The sequence below is a fragment of the Doryrhamphus excisus genome, linkage group LG21 (assembly GCF_037039965.1).
Source record: "Doryrhamphus excisus strain RoL-2023G ecotype Guam linkage group LG21, RoL_Dexc_Guam_v1.1, whole genome shotgun sequence".
Taxonomy (NCBI): Eukaryota; Metazoa; Chordata; class Actinopteri; order Syngnathiformes; family Syngnathidae; genus Doryrhamphus; species Doryrhamphus excisus.
The window spans coordinates 8896038-8919055 of NC_136377.1; the positions used below are offsets into that span (position 1 = coordinate 8896038).

The 23018-nt window shown below is 41.3% G+C and overlaps 1 protein-coding gene across 3 annotated transcripts; it reads right to left on the reverse strand.

Annotated features, from left to right (window-relative positions):
* Window positions 1-452: 452 nt before the first annotated feature.
* On the reverse strand, window positions 453-21214 carry cxxc5a (CXXC finger protein 5a). Of its 3 annotated transcripts, none has more exons than XM_058086524.2 (3): window positions 20985-21214; window positions 10849-11852; window positions 453-1450 (listed from the first exon to the last, which is right to left on the reverse strand). In XM_058086524.2, exons 2-3 carry the CDS (start codon window positions 11641-11643, stop codon window positions 1406-1408), a joined length of 840 nt encoding a protein of 279 aa, XP_057942507.2. In that variant the 5' UTR covers window positions 11644-11852; window positions 20985-21214; the 3' UTR covers window positions 453-1405. The 3 variants fall into 3 exon arrangements, with proteins under 3 accessions (XP_057942507.2, XP_057942506.2, XP_057942508.2); XM_058086523.2 differs by lacking the exon at window positions 20985-21214 and adding an exon at window positions 20348-20664; XM_058086525.2 differs by lacking the exon at window positions 20985-21214 and adding an exon at window positions 20348-20664 and having other exon boundaries at window positions 454-1447.
* Window positions 21215-23018: the final 1804 nt, after the last annotated feature.

The following is a 23018-nucleotide window of genomic DNA, read 5'->3' on the forward strand; positions in this document are numbered from 1 at the left end:
CATTATGAATTTTAACATTTTACAAGTGTAAAAAGAAGTTACATACTGTTGATATCCAGATGTGACACAAAGTCATAATATTATTAGACTTGCACATTGCACATAATAAGATCCATCCATCCATTTTCTACCGCTTATCCTCACAAGGGTCGCGGGGGTGCTGGAGCCTATCCCAGCTGTCTTTGGGCGAGAGGCGGGGTACACCCTGAACTGGTCGCCAGCCAATCACAGGGCACATATAGACAAACAACCATTCACACTCACATTCATACCTATGGACAATTTGGAGTCGCCAATTAACCTAGCATGTTTTTGGAATGTGGGAGGAAACCGAAGTACCCAGAGAAAACCCACGCATGCACGGGGATAACATGCAAACTCCACACAGAGAGGCCTCAGCGTAATAATCATAATATATACTTTTTGAAATGAAATAAGTGAGAAGTGGACAACCAGAATCAGAATTGTACATTTGACACAAATACATGCATTCCTCTTTATTCACAAAAACAGTCCAATTTTCTAAACAAATACAAAGATCGGTTATTCTTAAGAGCTGCAGCTACCCGACAACATAACAAAAATCATGAAAATAGAACAAATAAACAAAGCAAATACAAAAAAAGTCATCTTGTCTCAGTGCGTTCAGTAGGGTAGACTCAGAGCAAGTGCTGTCTCTTAGTGCTATCGGCCGGATAGCATGCTACAGAGCATGCTCAGTAGGGGCCAAAATAACAAATGTAAGGCTGCCAGTTGCACATAAAAAAAAAAGTTTGAAAATGCACATAAGGGCTGATGATGGGCGACATTACCGCGGAGTGTCAGTTTTTGTTTCCTGTTTGGATGTGTTGGAAAAACCGTTTTGTTGCTTGTTCAAAACAGACAAAGGTTTCGGTAACGTAATAGTGAAGAATTACAAGCATGTTTGCCATTAGCCACTAGTTTTAAAATATATAGCTGTAAAAGTACATTCTCTACACAGGTACTGTATCTTTCCACACATGAACAACATTAACACCAAACACAGAAATTAGTTGATTGTCCACACTTGGGTCCGTCATTTCTGCTTCTGGCAATAAACCGATCCATGTTCAGGCGACATGGGAAAAAAAAAGCTGCTGGAAAAAGGACAAAAAGGTACCAAAATGGAAACATAGAAAAGGGAATTAAAGTTTCCATAGATGCTTTTCTTCACACTTCATTTTTGGTTCAGGAAATAAGTAGGCGCATCCATTACCCCACAGATCTTTTTTTCTGCTTTGTTTCTGTTCTTTTTTTTTTTTTTTAAATAGTATTTTCTTGTTGTTGCTTGTTTATTTATTAGCCAGTGTCCGGAGACAATCCAAAGAGTTGGCATTGCACTTGATGGCAGAACTTTGGGTAAGGGAGAGGAGGAGGAGAAGTCCTACTGGAACCACCGGAATGCCGCTCCTGTAGGAAGCATCACCTTCTTGGAAAAACACAGAAGAGGAGAAGGGGAAGGGAGAAGAGGAAAGAGAAGTTACTAATGAAAAGTAAGGCATCTTTTTCAATGTACAATATTGATTACAATACAACACATTTCCCCTTATTGATTAAAACTAGATTTCATAGATTTCTTTCTAATAATTTAATTTGTTTTGTGTTCAGCTTTCAAGCAAAAAACCCACTTTTATTTAGATAATATTACCGTATTTTCCCCACTGTGAGGCACACTTAAAAGTTTTTAATTTTCTCAAAAATCGACCATATGCTTTATACTGCAGTGCAAAGTAGTGTAAAAATGTTGTTATGCTACTTGACTGTCAGACCATTTCTTGCTGACACAGGGACGTAATACGTACGCTGGCAGTGATAAACCAATCAGAGAACACCATGTAATACGTATAGTACGTATGCTTAACATCCGCCAAACAACATGGCTGAACAGCCACCTGACAACAAGACTGACTCCAACAATGACGAGAGGAAAGTTTGATGGCGAAATTGTCCATCTGTTCAACTCAGATACAGAAGATGAGGACTTTACGGGAGAAGATTCATTAAAGAGGACCTATTATGCTAATTTTTTAACCCTTAGTATTGAGCTGTGGTCTTCTATAGAGCAGTTACACACAATAACCCGCACAGAAAACTATTTACATCTTCCAGAATCTGCACCTATTCCAGCTGTATTTCCTTTCATTTTTGCTTCCTGCCGAAACAGTCTGTTTTCATTAATTCCACCCATGCTCACTTCACTCTGATTGGTCTGTGTGCTTCCTAACTCTGAACCATACAGGGAAGTCCGAACCTCTGTGGCATCACAATGGGGCAGTTTTACCATGCCCATAATTGAGACTGCACCTTGTAAAAAAACACAGTATTTATCTGTTTAACTGCTTCAAATGTATTTATCTTTCCCTTTTAGGATACAGTACTTAATTGTCTTTTTAGAAGTTAGTTTTGTAGTTTATACAGAGTATAAGGACCACATTGAAAAAAATAAAAAAATTGAGATTTCCAGAATTCCCAAAATCCAAGATTATTTAAATCATCTGCATTGTCTCAGACAGTTTTGAAAAGAGAAGACTTATGTGACCTTAAGGTAAATAAGACTAAAGGTAATATTATGACTTTTTCGTCTTGTAAATTTACGACTTTATTCCCGAGATCTTGGTTTGGTTTTTTTTTTGTTCAATGTGACCCTAATACTCTGTCATATATTTTAGTAGTCGATACCACGGAAATATTTTTCTGACCCCCTTCTGAAATATAATCTTATTTGAATCTGACGGAGTAAAGTAAAGAGTTAAAGTAAATTTGAGAACAATAACACAAACGTTTTTACATGTGTGCAGACCCCTAATTAGAATAGTAGTAAAACTATAAGTAATATACTAATAGAAAGTAATAAACTATAAAATGCAGTGATTGTGATAATGAATATGAAAACACAGACTTCCAAATTACCAGTACGTAAACTTTGGCTTGTTTCCTATTTTAGTTCCTAAATGACATGCCACTCAGCATGAGTGATGAAATGTGTATGAGCCATTAGATGCAGGAAAAGGCTTCACACAAAAACCGATAGGCCACATTTATTATTTAGCCACCACACGCAACGCTCTCCCACGCCATCCGTAATGATGATGCCACTCTACACCACCAACACCCCCCCGTCCCCCGCCCTCCCTCACTGTGGTTATCTGCACGCCAGAAGTGGCGCACATGGTCACTGCTGCAAGGCTGCGAAGAGGCCCGGCAATCAGACACTATCAGCATGGCGGGCGTCCTGCAAAGTCCAATTGGAACATGCACGAAGGAGCCTGGAGTGAGGCAGGAAGAGCTCATGCACCCACACATGCTCTCACACCAAAACCAATATGTATTCAAGTACAGTCACACACCTCCACATGCACTGGCGCATACGCACACCTTCGAAATCGCACCAACAGTTAGACAGTTAAACTGAAATTGTCATGCATATTACATTCAGGATTTTATCAGCGCCCAAACACGCATCAAGCATGCAAATATGATTAGCGTGTGGTTATTCATAAACCCAATGTATTATACCAATATGTTTGATGTACATACAATTTATACATGCGCCATGTTAACCTGTACTTGCAGGTGAACAGCAACCTGAGCTGTTGCTAAATCAGACTGACCAAAGGAAAGTATCCTAGTGGTTAGCATGTTGGCCACAATCTGGAATATCTGGGTTCAAATATCCATTTGGCATCACTGTGTGGAGTTTCATAGATGTGACTGTGATTGTTTGTGTACATGTCCCCTGCGATTGACTATATGCCGCCTCTCGCCTGGAGTCAGCCAGGATAGGTGCTCACTTTGAAACTATACCGTCTTTTCAGCATTGGCATTTAAAAATATCAACACAAATGGGGCAATGTGTTTTATGCTAACCTTTAGATTTAACATAAAACTCCAAATCTGTCCAGAAATAAATGACTACATTTTCACTCAGGCATCTACAAAGACAGCCTTTTGCTAGTGCTCTGGTCCTTTCTGCCAAACAAGGAGCAGCTAGCAGGTGAGGACATTGAGCAAAATAGTAAACCAAAAGATGAAAAACAGACACTTTGAATGTTGAGTCAAAGTATGTATCCTATTTGAACATGTTAGCAGAAAAAAGAGATGAATATATCTAATATGTCATTTCTAATATGTAAAAAGATGTTCATCTAGCGTTAGCCTAGCATGCTAGCTATGTTGCTAGCATGCTAGCTAGTCCTTGTGTTTGTGGTCACTGTCTCTTTGAACCGGTTAAAATTTACTCTTAAACTAGCTCTGTTTTGTACAAAATGGTAACATTCTGGTAAGAAAGGTGATAGGAAAATAAATAAAGGATTATCAAAAAGTTAATGTTCCTGACTCCAGATTTTCAACACAGTGCAAATAGAAGCAGCAGTAATGCATTGGGGGATAGTTTTGCAAGTCTAGTGTCTTCTTACTACAACACAGTAAGTCTTGCTTATTTTTATAAGCTTCTTATGAACAATTAGCCTATACTGTTTGTTGAAAGTTGTATAGCACGCTTAGTTTTTTTCATGCTTCATTCAAGGTAGTTCACTTGTTAAAGCATGAATGAATGTGTTCCAAAGAATATGACATATATTTTCAGACAAACTGCCTCTTAAGTGATAATAAATATGAACCATAAGGTGAGCGTCACAGGCAGCATATTGGCAGCATCATTTTATGGTCTGTGTTGTTAACCTCTCATCTGTATCTGTGACGACCTTTCTACAGGAGCACTTAGCTGTTGAGACAGCCAGGAGGACAGCAGCAACATCTGGCGCCGACACAGATGTAAAAAAAACCCGGTAAGGTGTGGATTTACTGTGTCGTAATAGGTGGCAAGAGAAACACATTCATCAAATGAACTTTAACTTCTATATTTCCTCATTAAACATGTGCAATCAATAGAAAATGGCAGCAAATAGAAGAAAAAAAGAGTATTTGAACTTGCACTGATACGGGTTCAAGCAGATGAGATCTGTGGGTCAGAAGTGGCCAATTACTAAAATCAATGCCCCCCTCAATAAGATGAGCACATTTGTCTTAGCATAGAACAAACTATTTGCCATATCATAAAACATAAAAGTGGGGATAATTCTACATTATGTTACATAATGACCTCCACTCTCAGCTAATTCCTTGTAATGACGTGACTTGAAGTGCGGGTTGTTATGCATAGAAATTAATTTTAGCCAATTAAAGCGAGGATGAATAATTAACAACAATGAGAAGAAATTGTGAATATTAAAACAGACCAAAACACCAATAGACTACCAACTGTTGGCTGACCTTGCACACAGGCCACACATCAGCAACGTCTTCTGACATGAATATGATAATATGATTCTCTCTTTACAAAAGACAATTCCACACACACTAAATAAGTAAGTAAGTGAATGTTTTTTTAAACTCTTGTTTGCGCTGGTGTTGAAATTCATGAAAATATTACATAATCTCTCAGTATGATGCTATGCAATTCTACACAAAGTGTGGCCTGTGGCTTTTTTTTTTATTGGCTCGTAGCACATTCTAAAAATCCCATCAAAATTAATTTTACAAGAGTAAAGTAAAAATGTCAAAAAAAGTTGTAATCTAATGAGAAAAAGTTGAATTTAAGTGACATCTCATTCTTAATCTAAATGGTAAATGAGCTTTCACTTGTATAGTGCTTTTCCACCACATAATTCTACGAAAATAGCGTAATATTATGAGATAAAATAACATTTTGATAGAAACAATTTGAAATATAAAAAAACACATTATTTTTTATGTAGTAGGAGAAACAAAAAAATATGACTAAAGTTGAAATTTTTGGAAAATTACTTTCATTCATTCATGTTGTACCGCTTATCCTCACAAGAGGCGCAGGTGTGCTGGAGCCTATCCCAGCTGTCTTCAGGTGAGATGGAAAATTACATTGTGGAAAAAATTACAATGCCAAAATATTATTGGAATAAAGTCAATTACAAGAAGAAAGTTGAAATAGTTAAATAAAATTGTTAGTTAAATGATTTTTTTAAAATAAAAAAGCAGCAGAAATGAAAAAAAAGGATTTTATGAGAAGGAAAAAAGTTGCAATTTTACAAGATAAACTTCCATCCTCTCATTTTTTAGTATGTGGCCCTGCTCTAGACGGAACAAATCAATATGTGGTTTGGTCTGCAATGTATCAGAAATGAGGCAAAAATGTCAATCACTATTTTCCAGAGTCAAAGCTGATGTGTGTGAATATCTTGCAGCTCTATTCTACACCCATACACACATGCTGTATAATTAAATTAATACCTAATAAGATTTTTGACAAATCTGTTGCGTTATCTAGGTTAGACCAGAAACATCACAGGGCTGCCAAGTTATATATATTTAGTTAATGTTAAAAATACACCTTATATACACCTTTAGCGGTCAACTGCCTGAGGGTCCTTTAAAAATTATTATTAAAACATTTGTATGGAAAATATGCCTCTTATGTTAATGATGTAGGCTGTCTGTTAACTTCTTCATTTGTGTAAAAAATATATCCCATTACACCCTTCATCATTCTGTGTTTTATTGTAAATTAACATGGTTAATGGATTTTTACTCTTGCATGACCAGTTAAAGGTTTTATAATGCCAATAGTTTGACCCTGGAATGCATTATGGTATTTCTCTTATTTGCGATGGGCATACCAGAGGTCTACCAGCATCTCAAAGCAGATTTTGTTGGAACTTGGTTTAGGTGTCTCAATTGTGCATTAAAGTAGTAATGTAAACACATCAAGCATATGGGTTCTCTAAGTAAATATTCATACTTGGATAAGTTGTTTTTCTACTGCTGTCACTTTCAGTAATAAATGTTGCTCTTCCTCACAGCCATCTTTCTCCTCCTGTCTTCCCGTTGCAACTTGTCCCTCAGTCTGCCCTTACGTCCACTTGTCCCGCATGTGTCTTGGTGCCAGCCAGCACGCTTGTCACATTGCATGAGTCTCTGCTGCCGAAGGTTTTGCAGGGAGGAAAGTTGATGAGGGCTACAACCATTTTGGTCCGCCTGTTTTTGGCAAATAGACTCTGAACAGCAACAACTCGTCAACGCGTCAAACAGTTTTATTATTAAGTGCCGATGCAACTCATAGTTAAACAGCACTACAGAGCCTGACACCATTGGAGGCTTTTTCCATGCACACAACCCTTCGCACATTTCTCTATCAAACGTCACATTCTCAGAATAAATCCAGACGTTTTCCGCCAGTGAGCCGCGCTGTGGCAAAGGCCTCTGCATGCAAACTCCCCCTCACTTGCCGATTTTACGCTCCTCTTTGAGCCGCCATGAGCCGTCAACACCCTTAAAATAGGCACCCACTCGCTGGACTGCGCTGGTGTATTGACGTGTATGCTGGGAGAGGGCTCTGAGAGGCGTGCTCAAATAACCTTTCAATGCAAATGCTGTAAAAAAAAGGAGGCCTGGAAGTTTTATGCAACCCATGCATGTAAAAAGGGTCAAGAATCAAAACTAACTGACAGCAAGGTACATCCAACTTGTTTCTTACTGTTAAGTTAAATTAACAATCTCAGGGCCTGGCGACCACTCTGTAACACTGATTCTGTACTACACTGATGTAACAGATGCATGCCAATTCATCAGGTACATCATTTTAATCAATATGAGAATAGAGCGTTTTGGCACCACACTACTAAAAGATCATGGGTTATACTAATGCTGACAGGTTCCTAATATATTATTGACATGTTCACATATTAAAAGTACATTAGCTCTCCTTCAAACAAGGTTGTAAAATAAGTACAACCCATAAGGGTTATTAAGATAGGTAATTCTTTGAAAACCTTTGTTGTCCGCTAGTTGCTACATGCTAATTTGCATCATCCACACTATTTTAATGATAACATGCTGTCAGCATCCACCCTCGGCCATCTCTATGTGGAGTTTGCATGTTCTTCCCGTGCATGCGTGGGTTTTCTCCGGGTACTCCGGTTTCCTCCCACATTCCAAAAACATGCTAGGTTAATTGGTGACTCCAAATTGTCCATAGGCATGAATGTGAGTGTGAATGGTTGTTTGTCTATACGTGCCCTGTGATTGGCTGGCGACCAGTCCAGGGTGTACCAACAGCTGGGATAGGCTCCAGCACCCCCCGCGACCCTCGTGAGGAAAAGCGGTAGTGAATGAATGAATGAATGCTGTCAGCATCATCCTTTCATCATCCCAAACAGGAAACAAATTCACTGTTATCAATCGAGGGAAGCATCATGTACTGTATGCATCTAAATAGACATAATATAGGCACAATAATAATAATAATAGGCACAATATAGTTTTTTCTCGCCAACAACGATACCGGTAACTTCCTGCTTCTCAAGACCAGTACCGATTACCATGACTGTTTTATAATATTTTTAATATTATAGTATTTTTTAATTCAAATGTAATTATATAGACACCTGGATGTACAATAAACGACTCAAAGTTGGATTTCACAAAGTAGCTGTAGATTTGGCTTAAGCAAATATCATGACATCACAACTATTAATAAAACGAAAAAAATCGCGGCAATTCAGAAGTACAAACAAGGGGTTTACTAGCCAACAAAGTCAGTACTATCCAACACTATCACGTAAGCTACGGGATCACTGTAGGGACATAAAGGACTGCCCCCATTTACTGAGCTAACTAGTTAGCCTCCAGTTTATTTTTTATAAACTCATAAAAGTGTTTCAAGTGGGAAAGAAGGACAAAGGAAGGTGGCTTATGGCTTGGGATTAATACGTGGCAGGAACCAAAGTTTACATGTACTATATGTCTCCTGAGATGCAGTAAAGTGCAGCCCTTTTCTATTCACATGAAGCTACATTTTTGTGCATGTGATTTCTTGGACTGTATCAGTAGCGTGTTTGGAATATCCCTGGGTATTGGCAGATGTGATGTCATTGTTTCCCTTTGACTTGTTTCTATTCTTTCGCACAGCAATCTTCACTCCTGTGACCGCTGTACCTTTGTGCTCTTTCACAATTCAATTCAGCTTTATGTTGACTCTGGTGTCAGGCATCTATACTTAACCCCAATTACTTGCAACAACTACATTGTTTTTACAACATCAACACAGATGCAAGTGAGAAGTGCAGCCCTGAAACACTGTGGTGTTTTTGCTCTGGCATTACTAGAGGATTATACCACAGCATAATCCTTTTTAATAACATTCATTATATTATTGCTATGCTAAACGTGGCTAATTAAATTACAATGCTTCACACATTTCCTAAATACAATGACAAATAACATTTATCTCGAGTAATTAATGAATTAGCACCAAAGCATCAGCCAGTCAAACTACTATTACACACGGTACGTTTATTGTATAATTAAGTCTATTTCATATAATTGCAGATGCGGCCGACTGTGACATTGCAGGCTATGTGATGACCCATATCAACATCAGCTTTCATGAATGTTCAAGCCCTTTTGGGTTTGGCATCACTGCTGTGCACATCAGGTTAATTAACAGGACACCATCAATTTCAAATCATCAATTAAGACTTAAATCCCCTTTGGTTACAGTAGTGGTGTATAACAGTACACTGGAACAATGTGCAGCTTAGGTGTTTGATGATGGCACCAAATCAACAACAACTATTATCTCAGGGCATGTCCCATATACTCATTATACAAAACAGGAATACTATTAAGACAAAGGTCCTGGGACACATCACCTAATTGAGGGGTTTTTATTGAATCTCAGGCGGCTTTTTGAATAATTTAATTGTTCCATCTGAGTGGGAATACTTTGAGGAGATCTGTCTACTAGAAATGTGATTCTCTGAACAGCAGATAAAGAAAGTTGATTTTCGTTTCAGATTGGAACATCTGCCAAAAATAATTTCACGATCAGTCAGTCTGTCACCGCAGCCGCGCTTGGTTAGGCTACAGAGAGTGACGGAGGTAAAGGGCAGGACTTTTTTTTATTTTCAAGGCCATTTATGAGCAAGACTGTCACCGTAGAGAAGGACAGGGGGCAGCGAAAGAGGGGGGAAGGAGGGGGCACGTGTGCCACACTGACACCTGGTGCTCCAGATGACAGCTCCAAGGCCAGATGGACCATATTACATGCACACACACGTACTTACGCACACGTGTACGCTTACTCACAAACACATACTTTACACAATTACCGTCACTTTGCCAAATAACTGTACTATTTTTTTAAATTATTATTTTAGCCAAAATATTTGCATACATGTGTAAGCAGGACGTGACCAAACTGAAAATGCTTCAGTTAAGGTAAGGTTGAGAATGACTGAACATGAATTGCTAATAACTGAATAGCGAGCGATGGTGACATCATGTCTTCCCCTCATTCACGCCACACCACCTGTCACCTCCTACTTGCTCCACCCTCTCATCATTACTACCATAACCAAATAGACTGCGGGATGCATTTACACACAAAGTTTAAAGTCATATAGGTTATGGTCAGGAAATGCTGAAAATAAGTAACGATGTCAAGTCTAAGCATGTATGCCACATTTAAAACAACAATGGTGGAACACAGTGCTGTAGCAGAGTTGGTGTTTTTAACTTTTTCCACTGCTGTGCTCAGTTAGGTTGAATTAAACGCTAAAGCATTCACACTTTGGTCTGCCAGACTTCCTAGGTTGTATAACCATACCCTGATCATGCCTCCAAATTTAAGGATATTGCAAAGGTGATTTCTTTGTTCCCCTAATACTGTATTGTAGTGTGTATTAGTATTTTTTGTTGGCCTCCATTTCATTGCGTTGTTGGACTTTTGGATTAAAAGCACTTTTCGAGAGCCCTCAAAGCAATTACATAATAGGAACCACTGCTTCTTACCTCCAGAGCAGCAGAGGGCTTCTTCTTCAGTTCCTCGCATTTGCGAAACTTGCAGATCTGATGCCCTGTCTTGCGATTCCGGCAGCTGCTGCACTGCTCACAGTTAATCCGCCGCCGGCAAGGTGGACACATGCCGCAACGTTTTCGCTTCTTTTTACCGGAGTTGATGGCAGAGGCCAACTCGTTCTGTGCCGGGTACTCGGTCAGGCCGGCCATGTGCAGCGCGCTGTCCGCCAGAAACACTCCAGCCGGTGTCATAATGAAAAGCCCCGGGTTGAAGGGGAAGCCGCCTCCTACTCCATATGGAAAGTCAACAGGACCACCTACGGCGTCCGTGACAGACGTACCCTCCAAGTCGCTAGCCCCCGAGCCTGTATCTCCTCCGCCAACTCCCACTCCCATGCCCCCAGGAAGAAGCATGTGCTCCATACCGGCCCGCTTTAAAAGTGCTGCTGCCTGGGCAAAGTGCAGCAGGCCATTCTGTCCCTCCAGAACCTGTTCTAGGGTTCGGTCCAACTTGGCTGCTGTCAATGCAGAGACAGTGGGCTGGGGCGGTGTAGGTGGTTGAGGCTTGGCCGAGTGGCTCTTTGTCTCACTATTGTCTTTGTGTCCATTGCTGTTGGCGGAGGAGACCGCTGTGTACTGTGAGAGAGTGCGGGAGTTCTTAAGGCTCTTGTTTAGTGGTGCACTGATGATGCCACTGCGATTCCTGCGTTCTATAACAGGAGAGTCCTGTTTGCAGCTACTCCGTTCCAGGTCCTCAGTCCGGCCCGTGTGGGACAGCCCGCCAGACATGGTCCAGAGCGTATGTGCCGCCTGGGTTGGGGATAAGGGTGGAAAGGGGGCAGGGATAAGTGTGGAAAACCTTTTCCGGGTCCGTTCTGTTCCCTGGTGAGAGTGATGCCGGTCCTTGATGGACTAATCAGTCCACTGACAACAGACAGGCCTTCTGCCTGCTCTACAGCAAAGCCCTCATCCACGTTCTTCCATGGGCCATCTGGAACCTTGACACACGGAGAGAAGAGAGCGGCATGTTTAATTAATCAAAAACATAAACATCACTTTTTCAATTTCCACAACAATTCCACAAAGTGAGTGGACAATTTACATGACTAGCAGGAAAACCTCAAATATTTGATCTATTTTTCATGTCACTAACTGCATATGATTTCCCACATTAAAGTATTAAAGATAATTTGGTGGTGTATTGGCTATGAGGATGAAGACAATTCCCCAGACAGGTCTCGCACAGGTAGTGCGAGACTCCCAACTGGACAGAGATGCAATAATGCACTGGGCTTGAGATTCCTGTGACTGCTCATCTATGAAAAGGCAAGGCATGCCCATGTTCTCCTGACCTGTCCGTGTTCACAAACAAGCACACCACCTCCCACAGAAAAGCCGAGGAGGAAATGGCCGGGCCGTTCCTTATATGGGAAACAAAGGGAAAAGGAGGGGAAGAGGACAGCGGGCGGGGGGTGTCTGTGCAGTGTGTGGAAATTGGAAGGCCAGAATTAGTGGGAGGTAAAGCTTCAAAGGCAAGAGCACAGCCCCCACATTCTCACCAGCTCAAGGGGATGTGGCGCCAGTGAACCAGAGCCAGCTCCACAGCCCCTCGGCCCCATAGTTTCAGTTTCTCCCACTACGGCACTGACCAGGGTCCGGTTTCCCCTAAGCATCTCAGCACTAATTGCATCTCGCTGCAGTTGCGGGTGAACGCATAAAAGCGTTGCGAGTCATCACTGAGCGATTATGTGTGGGTTTTATATAACACTGGACAAGAAGAAATACGTGTTTAGCGGTCATTTTTGAATACTTTCATGTAGTTAAAAGTAGCTAAGTGGTTATTGATAGACATTTGAATTTCACACACTCTTGCGTTGCGCTCTGGCAGCTGTGCATCTGCAGAAGTAAATCGGGCGAGCTTGGGCCTTTGCCCAGCACTATTTCTTGATTAATCAAGGCCTGGGACAATATCCAGTTCTGATCCAGGCGCTTCATCAATGTTCCAAATACTGTAAACGTGCTAAAAGCTTTGAGTGTTCCACAAGATTAATGAATTGGCATATAATCAATCACTAGAACAAATGAGTTCTCAAGTCATCTACAAAGTGACAAAACTGGCAGGGACGACTCATGAAACACTTTCAAGGAAAAAAAAATCTCTGATATACTGTAATGGTTTAATTCAGCTGGGACACGTCAATCCCTCCAGTAACGCAACCCATCCTAAGATGACGCCATACTTTTGTCATAAGATGACATGTATTGTCACTGTGGTTGTTTCACTGTGTTAATTGATAGTGCGGATGTGACGCAGCACTTTGGATACTGCTGACTTGCTCTGCGACAGTGCAGGCAACACCTTCTGACTGATAACAAGTAGTAACACATTGTCTCACTTCTTCCAAAGACTAGCAGTGATTTCATAAATGGCTGGGATTTTTTTAATCTTTACTGACTCTGTAGACAGAGTTGACAAACCTGACTGGTATGAACAGTGAAGTGGATTACATCTTCATTGTTTTTAGTGACCCCATATTTACTGCCACATTCTAATTATCCTAATGAGTTTATGACCTCCAGTGCTCTCTTTAAGTCGTTTCCAATGTAGAAGGATGTTCCCTCTATATATTGTAATGACTTTACGGTAGACGATTTAAAAGAGGTTGTGTTTGGTAGTTTGTTACCCCGATGACCTGTCAGTTGACAGTTGTTTGAGTCTGTGGTTTGGGGGCCTGAAGATGCTAAGTTGTATAAACAATCTCCTGGTTTACTCCAATTCCGTTATGGGGTTTGTATTTTCGGGAGAAGCAACATGGCGGACTATCACGTTAAGTTTGTCGGACTAAACCGTCCATAGTGACCCCCTTCTGAAAAATCCACCCATTGATGCCTAAACAGACGGCACGGCGGTCTGGTTAGCGCGCAGACCTCACAGCTAGGGGACCAGGGTTCAATTCCACCCTCGGCCATCTCTGTGTGGATTTTGCATGTTCTCCCCGTGCATGTGTGGGGTTTTTTCGGGTACTTCTGTTTCCTCCCACATTCCAAAAACATGCTAGGTTAATTGGCCACTCCAAATTGTCCATAGGTATGAATGTGAGTGTGAATGGTTGTTTGTCTATATGTGCCCTGTGATTGGCTGGCGACCAGTCCAGGGTGTACCCCGCCTCACACCCGAAGACAGCTGGGATAGGCTCCAGCACCCCCGCCTCCCTTGTGAGGAAAACCGCTAGAAAATGAATGAATGAATGAATGAATGAATGATGCCTAAACTAAACTGAAATGCTAACAGGTTTATATTCAGCTTTGCAGTCAGGCTGAAACCAAGAGAAGTACACCACACCCCTGGTGTCTGTTTGCTCTTCTGTAATGTATTCCGTTGTATTTTGTCAGAGCATCACACGTACCCCTCTCGTCAACGGGGCACCTTGCATCATTCGCATCAGTCACAATCATCACCACCATCAACCTTGAACATGCTGCACAGTCTTTGGCTAAACAAGCCAGCACCATGATTCTTTAGATTCTCTCATCACATCACTTACAGAAAGCTTTGCTGTCCTGACGCGAACCGTCATCTAAACCACAATCGTTGTCATTCCTCAGCTTCTGAGAGTGCCAAATGCAATGCAGCTGAAAGATAATTTAGTGTTGCTTTGTACTTGAGGGACTTTTACTCAATTTCCTGTGTCACAGACGTGATAGTGGTTCATGCTTGAAGCTTTACACCTCTGGTTGGTGTAAGTTGACAGTGTAGTCGTTAGCAGTCAAAAGTTACATACAAACAAATACATACACCGCTCTTTGTGACATTTTCCTTCATGTTTTTTAGTGTCTGAATACAGTAGGATTAGCAAAAAGGTATTCAGGTCTGGATACAAACAGTTTACATAATCAATAGAGTTCAATGACACATCCGTGACTTCACAACCGGGTGTGGCTTTAGAAATATGACTTGGAATAAAAATAGCTGCTGGGCCCGTGCTCGAGTCACTTTAGCATCACAATATTGTTTTAAGGCTTCGGTAAACTCCAGCGTCACGATGCCAGCGTAAGTGACACCGACTGGCTCCTCCCTACCAAGGTCTCTGGCGGAGCCTGACATACGTCAGCGGCGGCTCAGACCAAACAGCTGTCACTAGGCAGCTTTTATTTTTAGTTTTTTGTACATCAGTTATAGTTTTTCTTTTCTTGGGAAAGTGCAAATGTCAGATCTTCCTTGACTTGTTCCAGGTCGCACATCCCACCTTCACAAACGTCCTGGTCATTTGGTTATCGGTGCAACATCTACAATAAATACACTCTAGCTCCAACAACGATGTGGATGTCAAAATTGTTTACTCGCACTATACAGGAAGCTGAACAACTACTCAATGAGAGTGCTGGCTTACTCTCAGGAAAGAACTGAAAGTCACACGCTCACCTCACTCCAAACAGCATAACAGGATCAAGACGACATCAAGAGTACTGCTGTCTTGACTACGCCGTAGCATAATGAGACTCTCAATGTGAGGCATGTTCCATGCTTCCTGCAACTGGGATATTTGAATTCAGTGTCAGGCAATTTGATCTTGGGGCTATCCACACTGAAACTTTTTCAGGTTCAAACAGCAAAGTATTTATCATTTCAGCCTCGCCGTCCTTCGTATTCTGGGTGACCTCGTATTTTGTTGTCATAATGACTCATTATGACTCATTACAATTAATTCCACTTCTCATAAGTCTTGAAAAGCAGAAGACGATGAATATTTGCGCATGCGTTCTTTCTTCTTGCATGGTTTGGTGTTCCACTTGCATGTTTGTTCACAACCCCACACGTATGTAGGTGTGCCTTCGGTATGACATCGTTTTCACTCAGTGATTCGTTCCCGCCTGGATGCAACTCTCTCCTAATTTGGTACAGTATGGAAGCAGCTTTTTTTAACCCGCAAAAAAAAAATCTCAGAAATGTTCCCGTGTGAACAGGGTTTCAAACGTTGATGCATTTGCCAGAATTTTAGGGTGATGTTTGATGATGATTAACCACCAGCAGCAGACTCTATATACTGTGTGTATGTGTGTCTATATATATATATATATGAATTAGTATCTTTCTTTATGTCTCCCAAATGAAGTCTTCCCCTTGTTCCGTGCATATCTACGCACTTATCAGCTACCATAGCTTACTTTGTGCTAACTCTGCAAACGAGGGAATAAACAACTAATATAGATCAATGTCGGAATTGTGACGTGCACCGACAAACGCCTTGAAAACCTACTAATTAACATCTTGCCTCAATTATTCAATCCGCACAAGAACCTAAGGCGTAAAACGTCAATTTATTGTTTACGATTCGGTCCTGCCAAGCCATTTCAGTTGCCAGGCAACCGGTGAAAGCTCTACAAAGTTACTGGGCCAAGAAATACTCAGGTACATAACCCTTTTGTGAATTAACTGCCAGCTCCTGGCAATGGCATCATACTTAGCTTTCAGCCACATGCGAGTGCTATCAATCCCATCAACCTTTTGGCAGTAAAATTAATAAGTGTGTATGCCAATGTGCTTAGCCTTTCCTTTTGAGATATATGGCACAGATAACGTGTATATGCGGTCTATATACCAAAGCCTAATACATTGTTAAAGCACTAAGTCAAATGTCAAGATGCCACAAAAATGACTAGCAATGGAACTGAAGATAAAAGTTAGGTGCTAGTATTGAGTATTAACTTCCTGAATCAGGAACGGCTGTCATCATTATGACAGTTAAGACCTTACTGACTTAATATATATAACATGACACCTTTTCAACATTTGCGTCCTCAGATGCCTCACCTCATACTGTGTGTGTGTTTGTGCTCTGTGCAGTAGTAATACACATCCTCGTACCAATCCTCCCTATAATGACAACACGGCTGATAGATGGGTGGGTGGTTCAGTCGATGACACGGTTGACTGATCAATAGGCGATGGATAAAAGCATTTTAAGGTTTGGGGGTGCTTATTTTTTTATTCCTGTGTGGAGCAAGGGTCATAATGATATCAATTCATTCAAGACAAAACGGCAAATCCACATAGTAGAGTAGAGTAGAGTAAATCCACATAAAACTGCTGGTGATATGTTGTTGCTCTCCAAAACTTAGTACTTTTAATTGCCTTAACAGTCACATAATCAATTCTTTGCAATGATAACTATGCAACTCTCACAACAGCTATTACTGACAATCACTATGTTTCATCTAAAATGAAAGATACATTTCCAACCAGCAACGGAAAAGTCTCAGAATTTGAAAGACCCCTAAACATCACAGCAAATCATAGCATTCTACCATACAATTCTGCCCCTTTTATGACTAATGCTTTGGGATTGTAAAAACTCAACTCAAACAAGCCACCAATTTTGTACTCTAAGTGACGCTGTTGGGAAATGTTGATGATATCACACATTATTTAACAAAGAGAATCATGACAATGCAGTTCCTTCAGAAATCAACAATGAAAAATGAGAAATGCTGTCACTGAGATGAAAGGACCATAAAGTAAAAAATGGAGTACCACATACTAGGGATGTCGGATAATATCGGTTCATATCGGTATGTTTTTTTTCTGCCAATAACAATATTGATATACTCCACACAGCAACAAGCATGCTAGCTCAGTATGTCCGCAGTCTGAAATGTTTCACCATTGGATTGCAAATATGCAGTTTGCAATGAAACACTATTTATGAGAGGGGGAGAGTAAGGCATCTTCCTTTTAATACTTCTAGTCTGGTCTGTTTCATTCATACTGCATTCAATTGTAACATGCTGATAGCTTCACTGACTGTATCAGTCCAGAGTTTCAGACTTGGCGCTTTACTTTGTTCTGATATGGATGTTTGTCCCATATAGGAATGTAAATGTATTAAGTCTAACCTGTCTTATTTGTTGATAGAACATGTTATTTTAGTTGACAATTGGTCAAGATTGTTTGTTTGTTTTTTACTTTTGTTCAGACAAAATGTATAAAATAAATATGGTACTTTATAACTTATATTGCAAATTGCAGTACGCTGGAGCCTATTCCAGATGACTTTGGGCGGAAGGCGAGGTACACCCTGAACTGGTGGCCAGAAACAATGTGTCCAATAAGAAATAATGTAAGTAATGTAAATCTTTTGTAGAACTTGTAAAACCTTTAGCACCCACATACAGAAAACAATTGTAAATGCATATAAATACATAGAATTAATGACATGGACACATTATGAAAATTTAAGGTTACTTTTACCTTCACTGAAGACGTGGTTCTTGACGACTGTCCTCAAAGACATCAACCACCACCACCACCATCAGCCTGTTTTGTTGTTTCTTGAATTCACTAGTGTTCCTTATCTCAATACTTTAACCCAAATGGAGCCGAAGAAAGTTGCTAGTCCCAGCATTTTGATAAAGAAGATGGGAAACACTATTGAATTCAAGAAATCACTCAAAACAAAACAGGAAGGTGGTGTCTGTGTGGTGTCTCGCTGCCACATAGTGTCTTTGGGAACAGCAAAAGTAACCTTCAGTAGTCATTTAGGCTTTTCATTTGCCAGTTATATGCACTTAGAGTTGTTAATGCATGTAAAACTATAATTATAAAAATGTGTAACATTTTTTAGCCATTCTTTGATGACATCGTGGATGGGTTTTCTGATTTTAAGAACACAAATGGGCTCATGCAGGGTACTAATAACACATCCTGCCACCATATTGTTTGGAGAAAGCACGCAAAATGAGGCAGTTGTCGTGGCGTAAAAATTTTGGCCGTTAACCAAAATGACCTTGCTGTTCCACTAAATTTGTCTTATTTTATCCAAACACTGTTTATTAGTGTAATGCATTCAGTGGCACCACATAAGAAGCATAAAGTGTTCATTCATTACACAAGATGTGACATGACATTAGTTGAGGTAGCAGCTGCAGCCATTATTGGTATTGATATTGGCTGATATTGGTATCAGTCAGGATGTGCTGGAAATGTTGGTATATCCAATAGCGGTAAGCTTGCTAATACATGCAAACAGGAAACTGAGTCAGTTCCGTTGACCGTCTATAATGATGTCATCAGCGGTTGAGTCTGTAGTTCTATGCTAAATAACACAGTTACGCCACAAGTCTCTGCTTTTCTTTTGAGCATGGCAGCAAAATAAGCCACAACGAAGCCAGGGAAAGTTGAATGCTTGAATTCAAAAAAGACACTGCGCATTACTCTTACAGTGCAGTCTAATTTGTTTTGCGATAGCATAATATGGTTATTTATGTACCTTAAAAGAGTAAGGCATATAATAATTATTAATGATTATGTGAAATATTTATACAAACAATTGTGAATGGTGCGAAAAGTCGCTCCTATGTGGTTGTTTAGATGGCCCAGTATTTCTGATCAATAATATTGTAATAATAATATTTTCTTGGAAGAAAATTTTCTAGAATGGATACTTTTTTTTAGAAATTGTAGACATTGGCATGCAATCATATCAGTATGATTGTTAAACTTTCTCAGTAGTCACCCAAGTAGACAATACACCTCTCCCATGCTGTCTCTCATTAAGCTGGAGGAACTGACGTCACTGCAGGCGCAGGTGGTGAGTTATCGCAGAAAAAAAACAAAAAACAAACAAGCCCCCCCCCCCAGTTTTGTTGTTCCTGCACGTTGATGCTCATTTAGACCACCCCCTAACTCTTGTGTAAGTGCTTCAACTTGTAGAGACGCTGGAATACTTTATGCATGAGTGCAACGCAAGTGATGGACATAATGCGACCCCCCACCAACCGAACCCTCCCTTCTCCACCTCGCCTCCTCCTTCCTCTGACACCCCCACCCCCCGTAGACGAGCGTCACATTTTCAATTCCTCCCACCTCCTACACACACACACACACACACAGGAAGTTAAAAAGCATGCTGACAACGATTAGACTACAAACGCAGACAGCCTCCATCCGGTGCACATTTATGCAAAGTTGGAGACCTACACGCTAATGCTGCACCTCGTGGTGCGTTAAAGGACACCTGAGAACTTGCTCATCCTAGGACAAAAGCACACTGAGCCGTATACAAGAGAAGAGGTGGCATCTGGAACGGGACGAAGCAAACATCCTGGCCCTTTTTACGCACCATTAATACTGCTTGTTGGAGGGGCACGGCAGCGGAAGAAGTCACTAATCCGACGAGTCACACGCACACACAGGAATGGTTTAAGTTTTCACGCCGCGCACATCCGTGTCAGCGCCGCCACTCGGAAATAAAGGCGAGATTGTTGGTGCCAAAGTGGGAGCAGCATCTTTACGCACAGACAACCAGCGCGCTTTTGTCTGGTGCACGGAAGCCCATCTGCGGCACCGGCTCCCGCAGTGACACCACAGTCAAACGTTTGGCTTTCTGGAAATGACATCCCAACTTTTTGGACTTACTTTAGCAAAGTATTGTCCTCCGCTCCACCTTTCATTCAATGTTATTTGTAAACACAGACCCGTATTATTGGCACCTACCGGAACAGATCCGAGCTGAGGGGGGGATCCAACAGTCCAAGAGCTCAGTCTCTCAAGCCTTGTTGTGCGCAATGGTGACACACAAAAAAAACACCCAAAAGCGGGAAAGAAGGACAAGCTTATCACCACTCCTCTCTTTCCACAAGTAGCCTACTGTGCGTCCGTATGCTGAGAACAAACGAGGAGAAAAATCAACAACAGCCACTCGTCAGTTGTTTGGCAAAGGCGGACTTTCCATGGGGCTCGGACGCGTGGGTTCCCCCCAGCCTGCCTTCTCCAGTCCTGGCGATCCCACCTCTACAACCCCACTCGCTGAGAGGAACATGCAAACACGTTTCATAGATTTTTGGAGCTCAGAGGAAAAACCGAAGTGGATTTCTAGTGTGTGTGTGTGTTGGGCATTTGCACAGGGACACACTTTGGTGACATTTCAGCAGCATGTACGAATTCCACTAAAATGTGGTCCACATTAGCAGTATCATCGAACAATCTGATCAGGGCGCTTTAAGTCATAAATACATTTTACAAAACCATACTAATAATAAATCATATAATATTTTTTTATAATCGCTACTCAGATGTATATCCAGGAAATTATTGGCCTAAAACCGTTAATTTGATGCATTACAGAACTCACTTCAGCCATCAATGCGCTCCAGAGATCCACTTCCCCGGTCCGTCCTCCCCTCTCCCGGAGTCCACTCCGTCTCTTCGGACCAGCCCTGGTGCTTGGCAGGCGTTCAGCCCAAGAGTGTGGACATGACACCGCTTGGGCGGCAGAGATTTTCCTTCATTTCTATCCTTCCCGATCGCAGACCGGCTGACATTGGCTAGAAAGTGGAGCAGCTCGTCAGGGACAATCAATGCGAATCGATCGAGCCGCTCGGTGGAGGCTCCAGAGAGAGAGAGAGAGAGAGAGAGAGAGAGAGAGAGAGAGAGAGAGAGCAGCTGAGGGAGAACGGGTGTGTGTGGGGAGGGGGTGTACCAACCGTGACAGCGTCCAACCGCCCTCCCTGCAAACAAATATTCTCTGTGGCTCGTAAACATGACACTCACTTGGCAAATACTAAAGTCAAAGGCCACCGAGTGCGTAATTACGCACAGGCGTCGCCTTCCAAACAGCAGCTCACACAATAAATGCACACACACTCCGAATAACTTATTGAACGTGTTAGTGAGTCTAAAGTGATGCAGAATAATTAGCTCTAATATTTTTCCAAGTCAATGAAACTAGTACACAATATAAGATACACTATGTATGTGTAATAATAATAAGAGCTGTTCCCAATATATACCCACCAGTATAGGGCTGCAACTAATAATCTTTTTAATACAACTGAATAATCAAATAAAAAAAATTCAATTTCTGCTTCTTTATTCAAATTTTCAGAAAAATTTGAACTGACAGAGCAAATACTGTTAAGCACACAAACACCAAGTTGCTGCTTGAATATTTTATTTAAATGTTCATTCATTCATTTTCTACTGATTATATTCTCAAGGGTCGCGGGCGTGCTGGAGCCTATCCAAGCTGTCTTTGGGTGAGAAGTGGGGTACACCCTGGACTGGTCGCCAGCCAATCACAGGGCACATATAGACAAACAACCATTCACACTCACATTCATACCTATGGACAATTTGGAGTCGCTAATTAACCTAGCATGTTTTTAGAATGTGGGAGGAATTGGCAGAGGGTGGAATTGAACTCGGGTCTCCCATCTGTTTGGCCTACACGCTTGTTTCAATAATCAGTAATTGGTGAAGCCCATAGATAGACCAGCAGTTAGTAGTTGAATCCGCGACACACAGTGGTATGAAAAAGTTTGGGCACCCTTGATAATTTTCCTTTATAAATCAGTAGTTGTTGGGATCAGCAAGACTTTGAGCTGTGTTTACAGACATTTGTTGGAAGTATCCAACAGTTACTCAGTCCAAGTAGTAGCCCAGATGCAACTTCAACTTTGTCACTGATTCTTGAGCATCGTTAGCAAGAATCTGCTCATACTGACTGGAATCCATGCGACCTTAACAAGATTTCCAGTACCTGCATTGGCCACATATCCCATAGCATGATGGAACCAACACCAAATGTTACTGTGGGTAGAAAGTGTGTTGTCTTGGAATACTGTGTTCTTCATCCACCACTTCTTCATACAAGCTGGCTTGTCCAAATTTGCTTGAGCACCTCCGTTTGTGGCATGTGCACAGAAAAAGCTTCTTCCGCCTGACTTTTCCCATACCCTTGTGCAAAGTGCACTGAATAGTTGAATGATGCACACTGACACCATCTGCACCAACATCATGTTGTAGGTCTTTAGAGGTGGTCTGTGGGTTGAGTTTGACTGTTCTCACCATCCTTCACCTCTGCTTATCTGAGATTCTTCTTGGCCGACCACTCCGGGCCTTAACTAGAACTGTGCCTGTGTTCCTCAGAGTGGAACCTGACAGCTGGAATCTCTGAGCTAGCATTTTGTATCCTTCCCCTAATCCATGATGTTGAACAATCTTTGCTTTTCGGTCATCTGACAGTTGTTTTGAGGCTACCATGTTGCTACTCGTCAGAGAAGACGCAACTTGTAATTGACTACCTTAAATATTCTTTCTCATGACTGGGTTCACTTGTATGTGCAGGTCAAGGGTCAATGAGCTTACTAAACAAATTTGAGTTCCA

Excerpts from the sequence above, each read along its gene's own strand:
- cxxc5a (XM_058086524.2), bottom strand. The coding sequence starts at position 11,643 with ATGTCTGGCGGGCTGTCCCACACGGGCCGGACTGAGGACCTGGAACGG. Across the intron at positions 1,451-10,848 it reads AGCCCTCTGCTGCTCTGGAG|AAGGTGATGCTTCCTACAGG; the intron begins GTAAGAAGCAGT and ends TGTTTTTCCAAG.